At 36.4% G+C, this 24,245-nt stretch overlaps 2 protein-coding genes across 2 annotated transcripts; one reads left to right on the top strand and one right to left on the bottom strand.

Annotated features, from left to right (window-relative positions):
• The first annotated feature begins 1,394 nt into the window (after positions 1 to 1,394).
• cd40 (CD40 molecule, TNF receptor superfamily member 5) lies at positions 1,395 to 13,779 on the top strand. The gene is made up of 9 exons (XM_056450050.1): positions 1,395 to 1,532; positions 4,486 to 4,573; positions 6,920 to 7,042; positions 7,684 to 7,833; positions 8,370 to 8,460; positions 10,755 to 10,813; positions 13,073 to 13,171; positions 13,353 to 13,372; positions 13,491 to 13,779. Exons 1-9 carry the CDS (start codon positions 1,503 to 1,505, stop codon positions 13,692 to 13,694), a joined length of 864 nt encoding a protein of 287 aa, XP_056306025.1. The 5' UTR covers positions 1,395 to 1,502; the 3' UTR covers positions 13,695 to 13,779.
• An 8,205-nt stretch (positions 13,780 to 21,984) lies between these two features.
• Positions 21,985 to 23,206, bottom strand: irx7 (iroquois homeobox 7). The gene is made up of 2 exons (XM_056450052.1): positions 23,000 to 23,206; positions 21,985 to 22,861 (listed from the first exon to the last, which is right to left on the bottom strand). Exons 1-2 carry the CDS (start codon positions 23,204 to 23,206, stop codon positions 22,121 to 22,123), a joined length of 948 nt encoding a protein of 315 aa, XP_056306027.1. The 3' UTR covers positions 21,985 to 22,120.
• Between the last annotated feature and the right edge of the window lie 1,039 nt (positions 23,207 to 24,245).

Genomic DNA, 24,245 nt, shown 5'->3' on the forward strand with positions numbered 1-24,245 from the left:
ATTATGGTGGCTTGGGAAAGCCAACATACTGTTATACTACATTTTCTGGAAAATTCGGAAAAGTCCCATTGACTTAACATTGGGTCAAATATTATGACCTCATAACTTTGCACCAGACTGTCAAACAAACTTAAATTTGGGCTAATTTAACTCAGACTACCAATCTGCCAATCACTGATGACCTTTCAACTTACTAGCTACACCCTAGCAACCACTTAAGGTACCCTAGCAACTGTCCTATAGACTTGCATTATAAAAAATATTGCCATTGACTTTACATTGGACATACTAACATACTATGCTGAAAAATGCTAGTATAATGCTAATTTTTACTAGAAACATGCTAACTTATGTTAGCAACTGCCTAGCAACCACACAGAACACCTTAGCAACTGCCTAGCAACACCTTAGCAACCGCCTAGCAACACCTTAGCAACCACCTAGCAACGCCTTAGCAACCACCTAGCAACACCTTAGCAACCACCTAGAACACCTAAGCAACCACCTAGCAATACCTTATCAACCGCCTAGCAACCATTCAGAACACCTTACAACAACTTAGTAACCTCCTAGAACACCCTAGCAACGCCTTAGCAACCACATAGACCACCTTATCAACCCCCTAGAACACACTAGCAACCACCAAGCAACGCCTTAGCAACCACTTAGAACACCCTAGCAACTGCCTAGAAACCAATCAGAACACCTTCGTAACCACCTAACCATGCCTTAGCAACCACCTAGAACACCCTAGCAGCTGCCTAGCAACCAATCAGAACACCTTAGTAACCACCTAACAACGCCTTAGCAACCACATAGAACACCTACCTTATCAACCCCCTAGAACACACTAGCAACCACCTAGCAACGCCTTAGCAACCACAGAGAACACCCTTGCATGCACCAAGCAACGCCTTAGTAACCACTCAGAACATCCTGCAATGCCTTAACAAGAAACTTTTCAATCCATGCTAGAAACATGCTAACATATGTAGTTATTGGTCAATGCCAACTGTTTTAAACTTCAATTATTTAAACTTTAAAACTACTTCAGACTTTCAGACTAGGCTCTCTCAAGCCACCATAAAGTTTGTCTACGAGCTTTATTTTCTAATTATTATTTAATCAAATAAATAAATAAATGAATGAATAAAAAAATAAATATTTCTTAAATTTTTTTGAGTTTTCAGAACATCCCTCCAAACACCACTTTAATAAAATAAATAAATAAATAAATGTATTCATTTTGATTATGAACTTGTCTAGGTATTTTAGTGTCTTCAGTTTCTAGTCTCACTTCTTGGAATTACACAGGGAAATGGGAAGTGGTCACGTGTTAAAATGGGCGTGTCTGCTTGAATTCCCCTTCTCTCTCTCTCTCTCTCTCTTCTCTCTGACTGAAGCAAAAGTATCAGACTGCAGAGCAGACAGTTCATTGTTTGTTTCGTTGATTAAGAGTCATTTTCAACTGATACCGAATATCTATTTCAGATACTGTCAGCATGAGAGCGCTTCTCACAGTCTGCTTGCTGGTAAGTGATTGTTATTATTAAATGCGTTTGTTGACGCGCGTGCATAATAACGCTGCGTAGGAATATTCAGGTGCGTTGTTATTTACATTGTTGCTATTCATTCTAATTGTATTGATATGTATTACTTTATAACATCTCAACCGTTTTACATTGACGTGGTCATTAAAGGAATGACTCGTATGTTATTTCGGGTTTGGTTTCACTTTCGGTTTGACTACAAAGGCTAGCTAAGTATTTTAAGATAGTGTATGTTTATGTGACATGAAACATGCATTGTATGCTGATTAATAGAAATTGAATGCACTTAATTAAGTATACAGTCGTCTGTGTTGAAATAACAAGCTAGTCTTTAGGTGGGGATCTCGGGGACTTTCCATTTCCCCCTGCCCCTGTTGTTTCAGTTAAGATGGCACCGTGTTGTGTTTGATGGTCTGAGAGATCACATGTCCATTTAATAAGTCTTTAAAATATATGAAACGTTTAAGTAAGTTAGTTTCATAGGCTATTCGAAGTCTTTGAGAAATAATAACAAAACTGTTATAATTTCAATTGAGAGCTGTAGTTTTGGTTTATTATAAAAAATGTATTTAATGTATGTCTCCTTAAGAATCTTTACTGCTAAAACTCAGTGAAAACAAACAATGTTGTCCTCACATTACCTTTACTGACGCAAGGGCGGGACCAATAACTGTCACTCACGTGAGATTGACCAATAGCAACGATCTATTGGAAACTACCTATATGAACTTATATTTTACTCGGATATACATCACAATGAAAAACAACATCCACCAAAACATTTGTTTTAATAACGTCAAGCCGTTTTAACGTTAAATCTATTAAAAAAAACATTTATATATTTCTTAGTTTCAATAGTACTTTCTATTTGTAAGCTACTGTTTAATTCTTGATAGCCTATTAGTATATTTTCATTCAGTATTAGTAGTTAAGTATCTGTACAGTAGTTACTTTCAATGTTTACTTGTAAATATTCTAATGTTATTAGTGTTAACAATGTTATTAGTGTTATCTGTTTAATAGGAGTGGTGTAAAATATCTATACAGCATATTATTCTACACTATTCTACAATGCTATATTGATACATGGATGCCCATATTGATATATCTGCAATATTTTATTATATTATTTAGTTAAAATCATTTGCTATACAGTCCACTAGATGGTGGTAGTGTTGTTTTTTTTCTAATGAGGTCAGCTCACCTTAAAATGGTGTAAAATGCTGGTTACATTAAAATAATGGTCAGTTTGTCTGCTTAATGGCATTTTTTTGCGCAAAAGCCATAGACTTATAGTCAGATAAATGAACTGAGAGATGTTTCTGTTTAAAACAGATGTTGTCAATGTTTTCCTGTCAAGACGATTAGTAAAAGTTAATAAATTGCGAATATTTTTCAGAATACACTGAAAAAAATATTAATTGCAAATTGTTGCAAACAATTAATATAAGCTGAATTTAAACAAACAAATTATGTTGAATATTACTAAATTTAATTTGTTTTATTTCAACCCATATAAATGGTTTGCACCCACTTCAAATTATTGAATCCATTCATCCATTAATTTTCTTCTCGGTTTAGTCCCTTTATTAATCTGGGGTTGCCACAGCGGAATGAACCGCCAACTTATCCAGCACATGTTTTACGCAGCGGATGCCCTTCCAAGCTGCAATCCAGTACTGGAAAACACCCATACAAACACATACACTATGGCCAATTTAGCTTACCCAATTCACCTATAGCACATCTCTTTGGACTTGTGGGGAAAACCGGAGCACCCGGAGGAAACCCACGCCAACACGGGGAGAACATGCAAACTCCACACAGAAATGCAAACTGACCCAGCCGGGGCTCAAACCAGCGACCTTCTTGCTGTAAGGCGATTGTGCTACCCACTGCGCCACCGTGCTGCCCATTATTGGATCCAATGAATACTTTTTTCAGTGTACTACAGTATATTTAAATAAATCTCAAATATATTGTATCCTGACAAATATCCTGGTAATACTGTATCATGAAGACTAGTTATTCACACACCCCTTACTTTTAGTCACTCTTGTATCTAATTTGTTGACCTTTTTTACGCCATACACTCTGGCCAGGATTTCTGTATTTCATAAACTATCCCTGTCTTGGCTTTTTGCACTGCGCAGATTGATCATTGTATGACATATGTAAGAGGTATAGAGTATATAGCATATTTCTTCTTATAATAACTATACTTTTAAATCAATTTAATGGTTCTTTAATGTTATAAAGGTCGTGACACACCAATCCGATGGTAAAAATTACTAGTACTTAATATAACTGATACTAGTAGCTGAAAAACACAAACCAACCTCACTGCCTCACTTGCCTCCAGCCTACATTTTTGCAAAAATGTAAATTACATTGCTTCGGGTACATTTTTCGGGTTTCAGATGACAAATCCACTAGAGGGAGTTGTCTACATTTTTGCAGATTAGAAAAATGTTACTTAGGATTGTATATTTCAGATACACATCCTTTATTTGCAAGTCCAGGAGAAGGTGGGGCTTGTTAGATCACCTAGAACAGCCTGATATCACGAGGAAGTATAACTTATTTAACGTTTTGTCAGTTTAGTGTAAAATACGTATGAATCTGTACAAGTTCAGTCGTACAAAATTGTACGATTTAAAAAAGGAAACCCAACGGTCATTAGGGGATAAGCAAATTGTACAAATGAGATCTTACAAATTCACATGAATTAGCCACTAAATCAAAACGTACGAATTGGCATGGGAACGTGTTGGCTAGACCAATGAATCGCTAACCTAAACCTAACCATTAGTGTTTTGAAAATAAAATGCAATGAAAACTAAATACTCTAAACATACAGTACTAGTGCTGATTTGTTACTGCTCTGTTAATCTTTTAAAATTGCTCACACTCATTATGTATTTCCCTTCATCAGGTCACACTGATCTGCTTTGTGTCATGCTGTGAGGAGGACACACATTACAAAAACACTCAAGGAAAATGCTGCAAGATGTGTGGACCAGGTATACCATATGTTAATAATGTGTGGCACTATAGTAAATAAATGCACATCATTAAAATGAAGCACTGCAATGTTTTCTAAAAAGCAGAATGTACATAAAGAAATTAATCAATTTACTGTTACATTTTATTTTATTTGCCCAGCTCTAACCAGTAAATATATGTATTGTATATAGTGTTGTCACGATGCTGAAATTCGGTACCAATCAGTCCTGAAATTTTAAAAACGTCCATTTCCAGGTATCATTTGAGTGATGTTGAGTGCGTTCTTAAACAGAGCTGATTTGCTAATATATTCACGTGCTCAACAGAAATGACTGTGATTGGCTGTGAAGGTCATCAGTTCACCGAGCTCACCGCTATTTACTGAGTGTAACCACAGATACAGGGACACTGGAGCGTTTTAAAGCTACGATTGACCAACTGATTGACGTGTTTAAGATTGTGTTTTAACATCACTGTGTTCAAGAATGTGCTCAAATGTTAGTGGGAAATGGACTGAATTAGTACCGAATTCCAGTATCGTGACAACCCTTAGGGCCTACTCACACTATGCTATCCGAACCGTGCCCAGGCCCCGTTTCACAGATCGTTTGAGAAGTGTGAGTGCTCTGAATCAGGCTCAGGCACGGTTCACTTGGCCGGCCCTGGCCTGGTTGGAAGAGGTGTGCCAGAGCGCGGTTCACTTGGGCTTTGGCGCGGGAGCCCGAAACTGAAGTTGAGACGTAGGCTTGGGCGGTATCCAAATTTTGATATCGTCAAACCTCCTCCCTATTTTACCTCGGTATACGGTATTACCGTGCGGCCACTCCCGTTCAAATTACACCAGAGTTACCAACCGCTCCCACGCTTTATTCGGAAATGTATTTCCACATTGCAAGAAATCTGGTCTGTTCCCGTGGTACAGCAGCAGGAATGCAGACCTCTAGTTCATATTTACCACGTCTTCCTTCTCGTTCGGTCGAAAAACCGAAAAACTACCAAACTGCAGAGGCTGTTTTCTTTTTCGAAACCAGGTCACTTGGGGCACGGCTCGCCATCTTATCTCACCTCTCTCTCTCTTCTCCACACTGTCTCATGATGACAATCACGCATACGCATTTTTAGGCATTAAATCAATAATATTTAATATTTAATACTTGTCTCCTATATAAGTGCATTTTTTATGACGGTATAATGGTATTGAAACTGACACCGTTGCTATTTTTAGATCCCGCGGTATACCATATTACCGCCCAAGCCTAACTAAACGTGACTTTTACCGGACTGTTTCATATGGATTTACTAATCATTCTTACTGTTCAATGAACGCAAACTGTCGTAGATTATTAAAGACACACCCTTCACTGCATGGCAGCTGCACCTTTAGCAATCCTCCTAATTCCTGCAGCACGAGGACTTTATGACTGTTTATGAGCGTCAAAAGTCGTGGATCTGTTCGGCGAAATATTTGACTGTGTGTCACTGCATATCAAACGACTAAAACTATATAACTAAAAAAATCTCCACTGTGCCGAGCGAGAGCGTTTAATGAACAGCACATCATCAATGAAGTGCAGGCCGTCGGGGGAGACGGGAGGTGGGACAAGCGTGCTTTGGCCCGGTTCAAGGCAACTGTACATAGTGTGAGTACGTCCTAACTGTATAGCCATTTACTAATAGTATATCTACTGTCAGTTAATTCTTAGCTGTGTTTATATATATATATTGTTATAATGTTGTTGTAGAGTATAGTTATATTTATGTTTAATTACTATGTACCACAGTGGTCCTGAGAGATGCTACACTATACATCCTATGCTATGAATCCATAAATAGCAGCATATTTTCCTTAAAGATCCCATGAATTGCTTCAAAATGTACATTTGTATGCAATGTTTGACAAATTTCAACCGAAACATGTAGAGAGGGCGGGACATAGTGTAGCTCCTCCCCTAAAAAAAAACAGCCAATAGCGTTTTGTTTTTATCACCGCTAGTAAAAGTGGTTGAGCTCAAGCGCATCAACTAAAAAGCTAATGTGAAGTGTCTTGAAGGGGGCGGGGCATGCCAGACACTAGAGAGCATTTGATTGGTCAAGATTGCAGTATGAGGTGACGTGAAAAAAAAAAAACTGTTGCTCCCTATAGGCGAAAGTGACAAACTACAAGCTTTACATGTCCATATCAGTTTTACATCTTCGAAATGTGAATTTTGTTACTGTTTTTGGAGCGCACTAGCTTATAGATATCCTAAAAACTAACAATACTGTTACTAACATCTAAAAAACTTTATTTTCATTTCATGGGACCTTTAATATTGCTATTAATATGGTAATGTGGCAGTCTAAATGAAAGCGTGTGATTGCAGGTAAGAGGATGATGGTGGACGACAACTGTGATGACCCACGCTGTAAGGAATGCGAAGCTGGAGAGTATCAGAGCGGATACACGAAAAAAACCATATGTGAACGCCAGCCCAGCTGTGACACCAGTGAGTGAAGACAAGTTAGGTTTACTAGGCAATTAATACGCTAATTAGAGAAGTCTAGGTATGTATAATTTCTTAATAATGTTGACCATAGCAGTTTTATAATTAATAAAATAATATATATAAAGTTGAAGTCAATATTATTCACCCTCCTGTGATTTTTTTTATTCTTTTTCAAATATTTCGCAGATGATGTTTAACAGAGCAAGGATTTTTTTCACAGTATTTCCTATAATATTTTTTCTTCTGAAGAAAGTCTTGTTTGTTTTATATTGGCTAGAATAAAAGCAATTTTTAATTTATTTTTAACCCTTTTAAGGTCAATATTATTAGCCCTCTCAAGCTTTTAAATGTCACTTTAAGCTGAATACTAGTATCTTGAAAAATATCTAGTCAAATATTATGTGCTGTCATCATGGCAAAGATAAAAGAATTCAGTTATTAAAAATTGGTTATTAAAGTATATCAGTTGTGGCTGATAACAATTTTAAATAACTATTAAAAAATAATTGTTGGTAGTAATGATTATTATAGGTTATAAGCAAAACAAAAAGGAAAGGTAATTATAATTAAAAATAAATAAGGATGGTTTCGAGGAAAGCATCTAAACTCACCTTTTTTCTCCTGCTTGTCTTTTAAATCAGATCTAAATTTTCTGCCACTAATCAATCCAAACAAGACCAGCCGAAGTGAATGCAGGTGTAAGCCCGGATATTACTGTGATCTAGATCATGATTGCGAGGTTTGTGGGAAACACACAGTCTGCAAACCAGGACAGAGAGTTGCCATCAAAGGTTAGTGCTGTTTGATGTAAGAAGCAGCTTTAAATAGATAGTTCACCTGAAAACGAAAAGATACTCACTATTTATTCACCATCAAACATTAGCATCTGAAGAATGTTAGAAACCAGTAACCATTGACTTCCATAGTAGGAAAAACAAATACTAGGGAAGTCAATGGTTACAGGTTTCCAACATTTTTCTAAATAACTTCTTTTGAAGATAGAAAGTTAAAGTGGACGATGGGTAAATTATGACAGAATTTCCAGTTTAAGGCAATGGTCTCAAACTCAATTCCTGTAAGGCCACAGCTTAAGCACGCACCTGCTTAATAGTCTGTAGTAACTGTGCAGAGCTGTGGCCCTCCAGGAATTGAGTTTGAGACCTATGTTTTAAGGTGAACTGTCCCTTTAAAGGTTGATTCTGTGCTGTACTTCAGAATAATAAAATGCCATTGTTTAATGGTTTAGAGATACTATAATCATTGTTTATAACCGATTTGACTTGGACTGTGGTGCTTATGAGTAAAAGCTTGCATATTCACCTTGCAGGTTCACCGATCAGCGATAATGTGTGTGAGGAATGTAGTGCCGGGACATTTTCCACCAATCATTCAGCCGATACATGCAAGGAATGGACCAAGTATGAGAAATCCACCTGATTTTATGTCATCTTTTTACTGTACAGAGGCATATACTAAAAGACAATTAAAAATGTGGAATTTAAATCTACATGGGGACTTGCAGGAGCTGGTGTAGGTGTACTGTTTTATGGAAAAACCAAGCATTTAGCTGTGATGTGGTGTAAAGTACACTACCGTTTTTTTAAAGAAAATTATTCTGTTCATCAAGGGGGCATATATTAAATAATAATAATAATCATAATAATAATAATAATATTAAAGAGCCCATATTATACATGAAATAGGGTCATATTTAGGTTGTAAGGGTCTCCAACAACAGTCTAATATGCATGCAAGGTCAAAAAACACTTTGATGATCTTATAATCTGCATTTATTTTTACCTAATTATCCCAGCGACTCCCATATGAATCGTTCAGCGATTCATTTGTTCCCAAACCCCTCCTCAGCGCGAAGCTAATCTGCGCTGATTGGACCGATGACAGCCTGCTGCGATTGGTCGACAGGGACAAGGCTTCAGCGCGAGAGTGAAATGCCCAGCTGCTAATCTACAATATAAAAGTAGTCACAGTGCATACACGCTTCATAGTGGATTTTGGCACACGCACACACACACACACACACACACACACAGGGCCTGCGCGTCCATAGAGGACCGGCTGAATAGAGAGGGCGCGGCGCTCAGTTATATACGCGAATACCCGTGCGTTACACACACGAGGAGACACACACACACACACACACACACAGAGGGCTGGCGCGTCCATAGAGGAGAAGCTGAATAGAGAGGGCGCGGCGCGGCGCTCAGTTATATCCGCGAATACCCGTGCGTTACACACACGAGGAGACACAGACACACACACACACAGGGCCGGCGCATCCATAGAGGAGCGGCGCTTAGTTATATCCGCGAATACCCGTGCGTTACACACACGAGGAGACACAGACACACACACACAGGGCCGGCAAATCCATAGAGGAGCGGCGCTCAGTTATATCCGCGAATACCCGTGCGTTACACACACGAGGAGACAATAATATTGAGCTGAAATATTTTGAAACTTGTCCGTTGCATGTGTGTAGGAACAGCTGACGATCCGTAATCAAAGCGGCACGCGTCGCGTTTTCAACGTGGCTTTACACGCGATATGAGAATATAAAGAGTTAACCTGATACAGCACACGCAGTTACAAGTAACAAAACACAACTAAATACATCATGTGCAAGATAGAGTAAACGAGGCAACAGTTTTAATCGCACGTACTTACACTGGTGAAATGGGGGTAGAAACTGATCCATGATGCACTGATCCATGTTCTGACAGTCTATACTGATCCTTCCTTTAACAAACTGAAGAAGTCTTCTTTGAAAGCATATAGTTTTCAGAAGCACTCAGAACTGCTCAAGGCTGGGCTATAATGCTGAGGTTTCCTCTTTAATTAGACTCAATAATATCCATCTGCACAGCGTGACTTCATTCGACCGGTGTCTGCCTGTGTGTGTCTCTGTGTGTGTGTGAGACTTTTTTTTCTGTTAGTGGGCGGGGCCGCAGGTTTCAAATCTCCCGGGTTTGCGTGCCCAACTACTTGTGTTTCATAGCTGCGTCATCGCGAAACACCTAATGACTCGTTATCAAGACGACTCGTTTGAAGCACTATGAGTCGACTCTTTTATAGATGAATCAATAGTTTTAAACACTGTACACTTACAGATTTAAGCCATAGCTAGATATTTCACTTCACTTAGAGCTATGTTACACACTACATGGAAGGGCATTTTCAAAAACCCATAATATGGGCTCTTTAATTAAAACATTTAAAAATTCTACTGACCCCAAACTTTTGAATGGGAGTGTATGTTAGACACATTTAGGCGACATTTACAATAGCCTTTATAGGTTTTAGTGAAGAATTTAATGCATTTCTTAAGCAAGGATTGATTAAACTGAAAAAAAAAGAGGTAGTAAATCATTTATAATTAGCAAAACATTTCTTTTTTTAATGCTATTATTTTAAACATTTTATTAAAAAATACTAAAAAGATGTATTGAGTTTACTACAAAATATTGATGAATGGCTGCTGAAAAGCGTCTTTTCAAGTCATTTAAATAAGATTTACTGTAATGTTAATAATATTTTTAGTATTTAATGTCTGCTATTTATTTTTATTTAGTCATTAATGCTTTTATACCAGATTTTCAGTTTTGAAAAAAATCTGATTATGTTCTTGTTCATCTTGTATATGTGAATAGTAGTTTTTTACTGACTATTTAAATATCTTTTTTCCCCCATGTAGATGTGAGAATGGAGAAGTTGTAGATACTCCTGGCAGTTCGACGTCTGACCAGATCTGTGGTAAGTGCACTGTAAAAAGTGCTTTTCAGTCGCCTTCATTCATTGTCTCGAATGAATACAAATTCTAAATATACTGTGAAACGGAAATATCTGCTTGTCTCAGAGAACTTTAAAGATTTCATGTGGGTGTTGAAAGTACTGTAGTGAAACTCTTGTGAAAGTATTTGTGAACTCTATTTTCTGTATGGCTAAATTTGTATAATTAATTTTGAGAATACAATATCATGCCTGTTTAGGAATATAAATTAATAGACAATTAATAGAATATATAAATTAAAATTAGTGTCCCAACAGTGACGATATACACCCATATCGCACTGCTACAAGTGTGATATTACGTTTATACAACAGTTCAATGGCATAAACGTGTATAAAAAAGAAAATCCAATACAGAGAGTCTAAAAACGTTTTGTATGAGGAACTACTTTCTTCCACCATTCATTCACATCTGCAGCTGACGTCAGAACAGCGGAAACCGTTACTAATTCACCAATATCACTTTAGAGCTAGTGTTTGAATGATTCTAGCGTAATGTCTAAAGTGATGACAAAACAGGTGATTTTGCTGACATTTTAAGATTATAAGGCTGAACGGCATGAAATGCCATCAGTCTACAGAGATTTTCAAGTATTTCTCTGTTGCAGTCTGGAGATCACAACAATTAACCCCTGAAAAAGCCAAAACAAAGCAAGCACTACCAGTTTACTGTTGTGTTTGCGATAGGGAAATCTGCCAAACACATGTGGGCATTTCTTCTTTCTTTCTGTTTACTGAACTAGTCGGCAGTAGCGAAAACAGAAGACTCATTAGAAACAGATGGCCATCTCCGGTTTTAAGACTTTAAGATGAGTCCAATCTCACACACAACACACTACAATCACTATGGTATAAATACACTACAACATACAAAAAAGAGAGATCGACTTAGAAAGTTACCAGTTTTATAATGATTTGATCAGCTGTAGTTTAAAATTACACTGTATTTTTCCTCCTCTAAGGGCTAATTATGTGGTCCTGTCGCCATCTTGTGGATGACCAGCGTCAACCGTTTTTGTTCCGCTCAAAGACAGGCTAATGACCACCGATGCATAAATTACATCTAACATCTCTCAGAAATTATAAATATTTAAAATAAGCACTGTCCTTATAAATAAACTGCATATTTGCAATCTAAACAACTACATTATCGACTGAAAAAAGCCTCAAAAGTACATTATGTTGTCCAACAGCTGCAATATTTGTCTAACTGTAAACTGTCCTCTGCTTGTTGCTGCATGTGGGTGGAGTAATACACAAGGGTGAAGGGGCGGTATGAGTGCTGTTACTGGCGAAATATTGCACTGCTATGAACTAATCAGATTCAAGAACCAGACAGAAATGTTGTGTGTGTGTGTGTGAGTAAATATGTATATATATATATATATATATATATATATATATATATATATATGTATATATATATATATATATATATATATATATATATAGACACACAGTTGAAGTCAGAATTATTTGCCCCCCTTTTGAATTTTGTTTTCTTTTTTTAAATATTTCCCAAATGATGTTTAATAGAGCAAGGAATTTTTCACAGTATGTCTGATAATATTTTTTTCTTCTGGAGAAAGTCTTATTTGTTTTATTTCAGCAAGAATAAAAGCAGTTTTTAATTTTTTAAAACCCATTTTAAGGTAAAAAATGTACTTTTGATTGTCTACAGAATAAACCATTGTGAAACAATAACTTGCCTAATTACCCTACCCTGCCTAGTTAACCTAATTAACCTAGTTAAGCCTTTAAATGTCACTTTAAGCTGTATAGAAGTGTCTTGAAAAATATCTAGTCAAATATTATTTACTGTCATCATGGCAAAGATAAAATAAATCAGTTATTAGAAATGAGTTATTAAAACTATTATGTTTAGAAATGTGTTGACAAAAATCTTCTTTCCATTAAACAGAAATTGGGGGAAAAATAAACAGGGCGCTAATAATTCAGGGGGGCTAATAATTCTGACTTCAGCTGTGTATTTATATATATATATATATATATATATATATATATATATATATATATATATATATATATATATATATATATGAACATGCCCAATATACTGACACTGAGGAGAAGAACATATTGAATAAAGTTTTTGTTTTGTCAAAAGTATTCTGTACACTTTGTGATTTTATACTAGAAAATGTATGTTATCGCTGATTCTACAGCAATTGTAATCTCATGTTTTTGTTTTTTACATTTCAGTGGGTACACGCCACAGAACTGCTGTCATTGTGGTAGTTTGTGTTTTACTTGTCCTAATAGTCTCAGCTGCAGTGGTTGGATACCTTTTATTTAAAAAAGGTGAGCACTGCAACCTATAAATGATCTAGTAAATGTATCTTCAGTGCCTCAGAGAACTTAGTTTAACATAAAAACATGCATTTGATCAGTTCTGATGAACTGAAGTACTTTAATCAAATTACAACCTTCATAAAAAACAAATCATTAAATAATTGTTTTGCTTTTTTCTTCTCTCCTCCAGGAAAATCTCAATTTTGTAAGGTAAGTGTGTCATTTAATCTCGTGCAACAGTGCAACCTAATGCATGAATCACTCCTAAATTAAAAGAGAGGTAAATCCAATTTGTGGCAATTATTAATAAAGATTCCTTTGTTTTTAGTTGTCAAAACAAACCTTTATGGAAATAAGGCCAGATGATGATGTGACTATAGCAGTCCAGCAACAGCCTGAGGAGGAGGATGAGAACGCACCTGTGAGCCCAACACTAAGCAACATGACAGATAATGGAAATTTTGTTGTTCAAGAGCATGGCAAAGATGCTATTATACCATGTCATGAATCAACGTCAAATCCATACCAATAGAGGCAAAACACTTCTACACTCTCAGAAATAAAGGTACAAGAACTTTCAGTGGGATGCTAGATTTTCAAAAGGGGCACATCTGTACCTAAAGCAGGGGTGGGCAAACTCGGTCCTGGAGGGCCGGTGTCCTGCATAGTTTAGCTGCAACACTAATCAAACACACATGAACATGCTTATCAGTGTCTTTAAGATCACTAGAAATCTACAAGCAGGTGTGTGTGATTAGAGTTGGAGCTAAACTGTGCAGGACACCGGCCCTCCAGGACCGAGTTTGCCCACCCCTGACCTAAAGGATCCATGCTGATACCTTAAAGCAGGGGTGCCCAAACCTTTTAGGATGAAGGGCCAAAAACCAAATATCAACAAGATTCAGTCTGTGTGGGTCCTAATGCCCCAGTATATTGATAATGACTCTGTACTGCTCAATGAGTGCCGTCTTTCGGATGAGACGTTAAATCGAGATCCTCTCTGTGGTCGTTAAAAATCCCAGGATGTCCTTCGAAAAAGAGCAGGGGTTTAACCTTGGCATCCTGGCCAAATTTGCTCACTGGCCCCTGTCCATCATAGCCTCATAACTGTTCCCCATATCATAATTGGCTTCGTTACTCTGTCTCCTCTCCACCAATCAGCTGGTGTGTGGTCGGGCACAATATGGCTGCCATCGAGTCATCCACGTGGATGCTGCACACTGGTGGTGGATAAGGAGATTCCCCTCAAAAATGTGTAAAGCACATTGAGTGTCTAGAAAAGCGCTATATAAATGTAAGGAATTATTAATTTTATTATTATTATCATTGCACCTGCTGCAGTCATGCGGCAGCAAAGTTCCTTTATGCTTGAAAGAGAATTTAATTCCTAGCCATATCGACCAAGGAAATTGCAACAATACATTTTCCAATGGTCTTCCTAAACGGTTAAGCTGCACAATATTTAGTTTTTCTGCGATAAATAATGCGATATTTATATATATCGATATATCTATATATCTATATATATATATATATATATCTATATATCTATATATATATATATAGATATATATATATATATAGATATATATATATATAGATATATAGATATATATATATATATATATATATATATATATATATATATATATATATATATAGATATATATATATATATATAGATATATATATATCTATATATATATATATATATCTATATCAATCAATCAATCTGTCAAGTCATGTCAATCAATCAAGTCATCTGTTAAAATTTTATATATATATATATATATATATATATATATATATATATATATATATATATATATATATATAAATAAAATTTTAACAGATGACTTGAAAACTGCTATTTGGTTAATAAACTAGATTGATTTGGATAAATCTGCAGCTAATTATGCATAAAATGTAATAAACAAATTACACGTTACGAAGGCTAAAAAGTCATGTGCCTGAATACTTTGAACTGTCAGGCTTTAAAAACGTACAACTGAAAAACTCTACAATAACTCCACAATTCTCATGTGCTCTGAACTTTTCTCCTGGTCAACGATAAACATAACTCTACATGACCTTGCGATGTGAGTATTGAGGATGTGCACATTGCGATATCGATGCTAAAACGATACATTGTGCAGCCCTAATACACGGTGTAACCACAGAAGAGTCAATAGGAAAATGATCAAAACTTTTTTGAATTTATTGATCAAGATGCTAATGGTCTAATCCAATTCAATGATTTATGCTAAGCTAAAAGTGCTCCCGGCAGACCCGGAGATCAGCAGAATGGATTCAAAAACGTTGTACAATGATCCAAATTAAATGAGCCTTTAAAGTTACAGTTTAGTACTTACAGATTTCAAGAAGTAAACAATGTTATATTTTAGGTACTGCACTAATATATATGTCCCTCTGAGGTATCAATATAGACCCTTCAGGCACATGTGTGTATCTTTTTAAAATATAACACCCCAAAGACTGCTGTCACAGATTTATTTCTGAGAGCATACAAAAACATCTGTACTCCCGTGTCACGGTATTGCCATCAGCATATTTAGCATTACATGATAAGACACTGCTTTACTCTAAACGTCTCCAAATCAGCATTCAACTTCTCAAGCATTTATAAGTGGTCTTTGTGATGCCAGATATACTCACTGGCACTGAGCATGTTTGCTGTTGTATTTTCGCATGCATGCTGGGATTGCTGTGAAACGCTGCTGTTGGCTCGTGATCTGGTAAAACAGAAAATACACAGTTAAAATAATGACAGAGAAAACTATTTCTCAGCAGATTTTAGAAAGACACTAGTGCTGTCTTACTCTTAACTTAAAATAGAAACGTTCATGACAGTTTGTTTCTGGTGTGAAAACAAATTCAGGGAAAATAATTTGGGAGAACATCTGATTAACAGAAATTGAAACGCAGCATTTTTCTCAGCATTGGCACTTTATTTCAATGAAGTATAAAGTCAGATCTGCAAAATATTGAACTCACAATAGTCAAAAATAAGTCGCAAATGGGAAATATTTGAAGTGAAGTTTCATAAACTAATTTCTAGAGGAGCACGTGATATGATTGAGCACGACTGGCCGCTCATCTGTAATCAGTAATGATCCAATCAGAGTGATCCTAGTTTATTATAAATGGATTATTTTCTCCCTACTGCTCTATCTTCATTTGGAAGAATCCCCCCTTCCACCCTATCTCCTCCTTTTCCTCCCTTTTCTAAAGGGGGAACTCTCGAGACCTACCTGATATCGGATCTCCTGTAATGCTTATTGACCGGGCGGGAGCCCTGGGCTCAAATATCTCCGAGCTCAGGGTTCTCTCCCGGGACAGCATGCCAAACCTGCTTTAAACGCCAAGCATATCTAAGTGGGAACTCTTGAAATTGTGAGTCTTAGAATTGATTTAAAACAAAAAGACGAGCATAAAGTTGACTTTTTTCAATTATGAAACTCTTCATTTAGTCATCTGTAGTGTTATGAGAAATAAAATGATCATAATAACATCAATTTAATGCAAAAGACAAACGCACGTGCACCTCAATGTAGTTTTAAGTATGCCAGTATGTAGGACTGTGCACTTTGAATGTTACTCTGTTTACGGTTTCCTTAAAAGAACGTCAATGTGTTAGCAGAGATTGTACAGTGTTGTTGTTTTCACAAAATCATGTGTCCAGGGTTCCCACTCGCTTTTAACTTCAGATTCAATGATCTTTCCTTCTGGGTTTAAAACAGTCAAATTAAAGGCCTTTTTATGCAGGGACTCATCTTACATGAGAGCAAGGTTACATTGTGTTAATTAGAAGATACACTGATACAGTTTTCATGCATCAAACATAACTTTGGTAGAACGTTTGCGTGGAATTAATTAAAAAACTCTTTGGGTCACGTAAACAGAAGTTTTAAGGTGGGCTATATGCTTTTAGCTTATCTCATGTGTTTACATTAAGAAGCAAAGCAATTCAACGTTACATAAATAATATCTCGGCAACAGATTATTAGTATTTGTATGCGCCTGTGAACATCATGGCATTGTACAACAAATTAGGCTACCTCAAGCAGGAAACACGATGTATCGAGTAAATGCTAACTTAAATCAAGCAAGCTGTATAAGTAAGAAGTGTTGGGGAAATAACACATTAGCGAACCCATATGGTAAGGGCCTAACATAACTTTTTTTCAAGAAAAAAAAAATACTTCGATATATTTGTTTTCAAAGACTTGCCAGGGCTTGAATTATGGTTGTTATTGCAACAGGGCCGTAGCCAGGGGGGGTCGGGTGGTTTGAAAGACCCACCTCCTCACTGACAAAGGTCCAGAATTTGTCCCATACATGAGCTAATTTATCCTTTTTTGACTGCTATGCTATCATAAATAGTGAAAATAACCCATCGGAGAAGTCTTTAAGACCAAGCGGAATCCTCTGTTGGCTGTCCCTTCGGCGTGACTTAGGCTAATCAGTTATGACCAATGCTAACAAACATTTTAATTGTATCTGATGTAAGAGAAGTCATCTTTCGCTACTGTATTGTTTTTAAATAGAGAAAACATTTTACAGGTAACTTTTATTCTAAATCTTGGACCTTATTCTTAAAACAAAAAATGTGTGAAGCACCAAAAGCGACCCATATTAACTCAATTTGAATATATATTTGGTTATTGTTGTTATGTACTTTTTTTTTTATACAAAAGAGGCTAGAAAAATCATGAAGCTCTACATTATATTATTGTAATTATTATGTTTCATTATGTTTTTTTTTTTATTATAATGGCCAAATTCTGACTGAGGACCATTGAATGTGCTGGCCAGTTTGTTATTTGCCTAATAAAGAACAATAGGCTACGGTTTTTAACATAAAACTTGAACAGATTCCTATTTTTTTTCTAATAATTTATGATGTAATAAATGTGTATTTTAAAAAGAAGTATTTTGTCATTTTTCTTTATAAATATTTAGGAAATATTATTGGTACATCAAAAAGTGTGGTTATGATGACCATCCAACTAGCTAACCCAGCAAAACAATAGTGCTTAAAATGTCACTAAATTACAGTATTTAAACCTCATGATTAAATAGAAAATGAGGCAAATACCTCCAAAAAGGTCTACATTTTGAGGAAAAGAACCCCCCTCACACCAGGCTGGCTTCAGGCTTGTACAATATTATCAATAATATTATTTTCAAGTTCACAAAATTTTTACGATTTTTAGGGACCGGTGGGAACCCTGTGTGTGTATATATATAGATATATGTATGTGTAAGTGTACGTGTGTGTGTGTGTGTGTAAAGTTTTTGTACAGATTTATAATTGTGATTGTTTTTTTTTTTCGTATTTCGCTGAATAAAACCTGTACATAATATTAAACTTTCCTGATTGTCTCGTTTATTTTCTACTTATAATGTGTTGAATGTCCACATAAACATTAACATCCATTCATTCATTCTCCTTTGGCTTAGTCCCTTTTTTAATCAGGAGTTGCCACAGCAGAATGAACCACTAATTTACCCAGCTTATGTTTTACGCAGCGGATGTCCTTCCAGCCTGCAACCCAGTACTGGGAAACACCCATACACTCATACACTATGGCCAATTTAGCCTAATTCACCTGTATCACATGTCTTTGGACTGTGGGGGAAACTGGAGCACTGGGAGGAAACCCACGCCAACACAGGGAGAACATGCAAACTCTACACAGAAATGCCAACTGACCTAGCCGGGGCTCAAACCAGCTACCTTCTTGCTGTGAGGCGACAGTGCTAACCACTGAGCCACCGTGTCTGACAGACGCTATGTGGGATACTCTGACTGTCCACAAGAGGATGCCATTTCCCCATTTGAGCAATTTTACCTAAAGATATGTTTTTTTAATAAAAAATTACCATTTACTCACTTTCAAGTGCTTCCAAACTTGTATAAGTTTGTTAAAAAAAACAAAAGAAGATATTTCGAAAAATGTTGGAAGCTAGGTTTCCAATTTTTTTTTAAATATCTTCTTTCGTGTTCAATCGGAAAAAAAAACAGGTTTAGAAACATTTTGAGGGTGAATAAATGATTTTTAAGTTGGGGTGAACTTGTAAACCTCACTTTTACACAGTATACTCACAAATAAATAAATTTTTTTTGAAGAGGAAGAAGAAGAAAAGAATCCAAAATCATAGAAACATTGATACATTTCAACTCGACATTCTCAAAACAAAAGCTGATATAAAGTTTTGCACATCTAAACAAACAAACACAAGAGCAGCTTGTTGAACTATAAACCGGCCCATATATCTAAAGAATATGAGCATATGTTTGGATCAGGAGGCTCTTGTGTGACACATTGATGGCCGATTTAGCCATTGTATCTCACGCCATTGTTCAGCACCTCAATCCTTATCTCAATATCACAGCCTTTTGCCTGTCATGTTTAGACTGGGATTACACATCATTTGGACTAGTGAAAAGGGGGCATGGAGGAGATTGTTGTGCCCAGTGTGTGTTAGCTGTGAATATGTGCTTGGGGGGTGGATGGGAGGTGCTCTTTTTTTGTACCCAGGGGTTTTCTCATTATCCTTGGATTAACAGGCCACAGGCCTTTGAATTTACATGGAGGCCACAGTGATTGGCAAGCAAGAGTTTTCCTTTTATCATTGCCTCTGCAGAGGGGAGGCCGCAGAAACAGAATATTGTCCTAAGGCCTAATCCCATTGGTGTTGTGTCAGAAAGATTTATAAAAGGAGCCAAAGCATGCAATATTTTTGTTGTTGTTGCTCCATATTTGACTTTTTATTACTTGATCATTTTAAGAGTGACAGTCCACCACTATGATTGGTGAAATATGCATTTTATATTTCAATTGCATGCACTTTTTGGTAGATTTTGGGATTCATATTTTTTATTTCAGTCAAACGAGGAAAAAAAACCGCCACAATATACCCTTAATTGTTTATTTTTTCACACTTTGTTCGTTTCTGTCTGTGGATTTGAATAATAATTCATATTTTTGACTCTAATTTGTTAAAAATAAACAAACAAAATTGTTCCGATTTTTGTGCTTGAAATGTAAGCAAATTGTTGTATATTTAATTAAACAATGTTTAGTGCATTATTAAGGAACATTTAAAAAAAAAACATTAATAAATGTTAATATAATAAATTACTGGTGAAGTATGGTGACAAACTTTTTATAAAAAATTACCCTATTCACTTAAGGTGTCTTGTCTATATTCAATTTGTTACCCGCTGTTTCTAAAACGTTAAATCAAATTAATATTGTTACCTTGATGATTACCTTGAATAAAATCGCGCCATTATTTAATTATGCTAATATAAAATGCTTCAGTTTCAGGCACTTTTTAATATTTTATCTTGAACTTGACTCCTTTAAGCCTACACTATACTTATTTTCTCACAGGTCACTTTTTGTTCACGTTTGATCCTAACAATAAATGAGGCTAAAGGTAGAAGCCTCTGGCACTCTTCGTCTGTCAAGTCGTGACTAAACAGGAGAATAATCTTAATTATCACCCTTTAAGACGGAACAATTCATGTCCTTAATCCGCGCTGCTTTGGATTGTTTTAACAGATCAGAGCGAGATATGCAAATCCCTTAATAGTGGTGTCCTTGCTGATAACATGAAGCCTAAATCCAGCCTTGAAGTAAAACGCTTTGAACGCGTCTTGATCTTTTGCCTCCAAAATCTGCGAATTCCTCTCACACGCCAACAATTATCATGTATAAAGTTTGATTGTGTAGCTACAGATTTATTAAAGGGTTTACTGTGATCGTAGAGCACTGTAAAACTCACAATTTTATAAAATGCTTATTGGATAAGCAGTTATGCTAATACATGATTTGTTTAATATAACTGCACTCAACAATTTTGAGTTAAACTTGATTAGCCAACACGAGCCAGAAAAAAATGCGTTTAAAGAAGTTGCTGACGTCGCCATTTTATAAAAGTTGTCGGCCGGATTTTTTAAATAAAGGTTTTAGTCAACCTGTTTTTACTTTGAATGTAGTCTTATATATTAAAAAAATAAGAACTTTGTAATAAATGCTGCTTTTGTTATATTTTCGTCATTGCGGCTAGATGAACACGTAAAATCGGTTTCCGCTTTTTAATTTGAGAATTTACAGACCATTTCGATGTGGTCATGTCATTGGCCTATGAACGTTTCCTGCTTGTGATTAAACTATTTCATAACTGTATCAAGAGGCAATTCAATCATAATGTCAAAACAGCTATCATAACATTATTTATCAATATGTGGCTCTTTTTGGATTCTCGGAAGCTTTAGAAATTAAAAACGTAAAACATGAAATATGTTGGGACCATTGTGTTGTTTACATCCCTAAAAATGGTCTATAAAACATGCTAAATAGGCTGAAAGTACTGTAAATCAAAAAATATATATATAATAGGCCTACTACACTGCAAATAAATCCTTGTTGACTTAAATGTTTAAGCTGAATCAAATTAACCTTATAAGTCCATTAAACTTATGCTAAACTGACTTAAAACAGCTTGCGTAACTTATAATATTAAGTTAGAACATAATTAACTTATTTTAATAAGTTACAATGACTTAAAACCTCTGCTGTAAAGACCAATTGATCATATATTTTTAGTGCAGTTTTGGTGCATTGGTTATGGATTAATATTTTTATTTTATTTGTAATAAACCCATAACTAATTTTCGTAAGATACAACATCAACCGTAATCAAAACTTTCAATTTTTCCACATTTTTATTTTAGCAAAATAAGTCAGCAGGTAAATGCATTTATAATTTAAACAAAATAGCTGTACAATATTTACACAACACGCATCCTTTGGTTTTTAAACCAGGAGATTGGATTCAAAATCTGTTATGCAAACTTCCAACAACAAAACGTTCCTGACGGACTCAAAGTGCAAGGAAAATTCAGTCTGTAGTGTCTTGGTTTCATTGACTTTGTTTGAGAAGGTTGTGTGTGGAGAGGTTTACAGGAGAGTACGAGTCCCTTGAAGGCCATCCAGTCCACCACTGTCCAAAATCTTGACTTGTTTGGAGATGTTTCAAATCGCTGGGTTTCTTGACGATATCTGAGGTCGCGGTTTCCGCTAGAGACCAGATCTTAGGTTTCTGGACATCGGCGCTTTGTTTACACGCCTCTCTTTTGGTCAAAGTGTCAGACTTGTCACTTTCCTTTTGCTGCTCGAGTCCCTCCGCTAAACGGTGCTCTACCGACTTTGACACCACCACATCCTCTTCCTCCTCCTCATCGTCAACTGTTTGAGGATCGATCTCATCTTCATCCTCAGTGCCTTTTCTCAATGATCCTTCCTCTTCGCTCTCACCTTCTTCTTCCTCATCCTCCTCATCAGACTTTCCTTTGGACGCCCAGCTGACCCGGTTCTCCTTCTTCAATCGACGGCGCGCATTGGCGAACCACGTCGACACTTGCGTCAGGCTCATTTTGGTGACGATGGCAAGCATGATCTTCTCGCCTTTGGTGGGATATGGGTTTTTCAGGTGCTCGCTGAGCCAGGCCTTCAAAGCGCTGGTGCTTTCCCGGGTGGCAACTTTAGTGACCCGACTGGGGTCGTCAGCTGGGATGGGACGATACGAGGTGTAGTATGGTCCTCCCCGTCCGAGGAGAGCTTGGTGATAGGGCGATGCAGCCTTGAGGTCATAGGAATTGCTCTGAAAGTAAGCAAGAAGAATTTTAGAATATGAATATCATTGCGAAAAGTGTTTGATTATGCATTAGTCGTAATTAACTTTAATAAACATTTATTTTTTAATGCACATATATTGGAAATCATTTAGAACACTACTTACAATGTGTGCCATGTGTCCCGGATGAGGATAAGGGATGAAACTGTAGCCCGGTATTCCTGAGAAAGGTAAGGGCATCCCAGCCATTCCCACAAGATGTGGCGGTGGCTGTTGCATTCCAGGTGGGCAGCCCAATAATTGATATCCAGCGGGCATATTGACGTTTCTGTCCATGAAGAAGTTTCCAAACCCCGTTGATGAAGCAGGCATCCTTACTCCCTGAGCTCTGGTTTTTAAATGACACTCGACTGCACGAGCGCTCTTTATAGGCGGAGCAGCACGGGTGGGCGGAGCCAGGGCGGTTGATTGACAGCTGCGGTCCAAAGGCTTTCACTGGGACTAAATCCCTTCAAAGAAGAACTTCGGTTGTTCCTTTTAACGGCATCTAAAAGTCTTTAAACTCACGATGATTATCTTATGCTTATCCGTACTGAGGAGTGGGGAAAAAAGTAGGGTTTCGTTTGAAATTCACATGGAGATGATGGATTCAGCGTTTGATTGGACTTCATAAACTTTTAAATCCATTACATAGTGGATACATGTATAAAATCCGTCAGTTCAAAACTAGACATCTATAAGTTCCTAACGTAAGCAAACAATTTGTTACTATATTATTTGGTTAATAATATGTTTCATATGTTGGTTTTGCTGTAGATGTTTAATCTTGACTGAGTGGTGTGACATTCATTACACTGTAAAAGGCCTAAATGAAGCTCAGCCGCGAGAAACCATTGAAAAGCCATCGGAACACATAAGTGTCGCACATTATCGTCTCAGAATAAACTTTTTTTCCATCTTACTGAGACCTTTTCATCTTTTTGTCTAAGCAAACCGATACAAGACACGACATGATGAGCCATTATCAGAATTTGATTAGCAACGCGGTGCTATGAGTGTCTGAGGGGCTTAAAAACGCAGGAAAAAATAGGTTAAGGTTTAACTAATTAAAACAGATTTGAAAGCTGTTGCTTTGATTTGACATAACAAAAATGTAGATTTCACGGGTTTGACTGTTTAGCTTTCATTAAACAATCAATATATCGTTGTTAGGCTAATTATATAGTGTATATAAATGTCCAAAAGTATGCTTACGGCTATTTTAAAATATTTACAGAAGTCAGCATTTGCAGTGGATCAAAAAACGCTGATCAAAATTGTCCTAAGACAACAACCGGTGTTATTTAATAGCAGAACAACTTTAATGAAATGTTTTGATCTACTTTCAATGTTAACTATAGCCGCATTTATA

Source organism: Danio aesculapii, chromosome 23, assembly GCF_903798145.1.
Source record: "Danio aesculapii chromosome 23, fDanAes4.1, whole genome shotgun sequence".
Taxonomy (NCBI): Eukaryota; Metazoa; Chordata; class Actinopteri; order Cypriniformes; family Danionidae; genus Danio; species Danio aesculapii.

Coding starts and splice junctions, on each gene's coding strand:
- cd40 (XM_056450050.1), top strand. CDS start 1,503: ATGAGAGCGCTTCTCACAGTCTGCTTGCTG. Junction 4,574..6,919: donor CTGCAAGATGTGTGGACCAG/GTATACCATATG, acceptor GTGTGATTGCAG/GTAAGAGGATGATGGTGGAC. Junction 10,814..13,072: donor GACGTCTGACCAGATCTGTG/GTAAGTGCACTG, acceptor TTTACATTTCAG/TGGGTACACGCCACAGAACT.
- irx7 (XM_056450052.1), bottom strand. CDS start 23,206: ATGCCTGCTTCATCAACGGGGTTTGGAAACTTCTTCATGGACAGAAAC. Junction 22,862..22,999: donor CGGGACACATGGCACACATT/GTAAGTAGTGTT, acceptor GCTTACTTTCAG/AGCAATTCCTATGACCTCAA.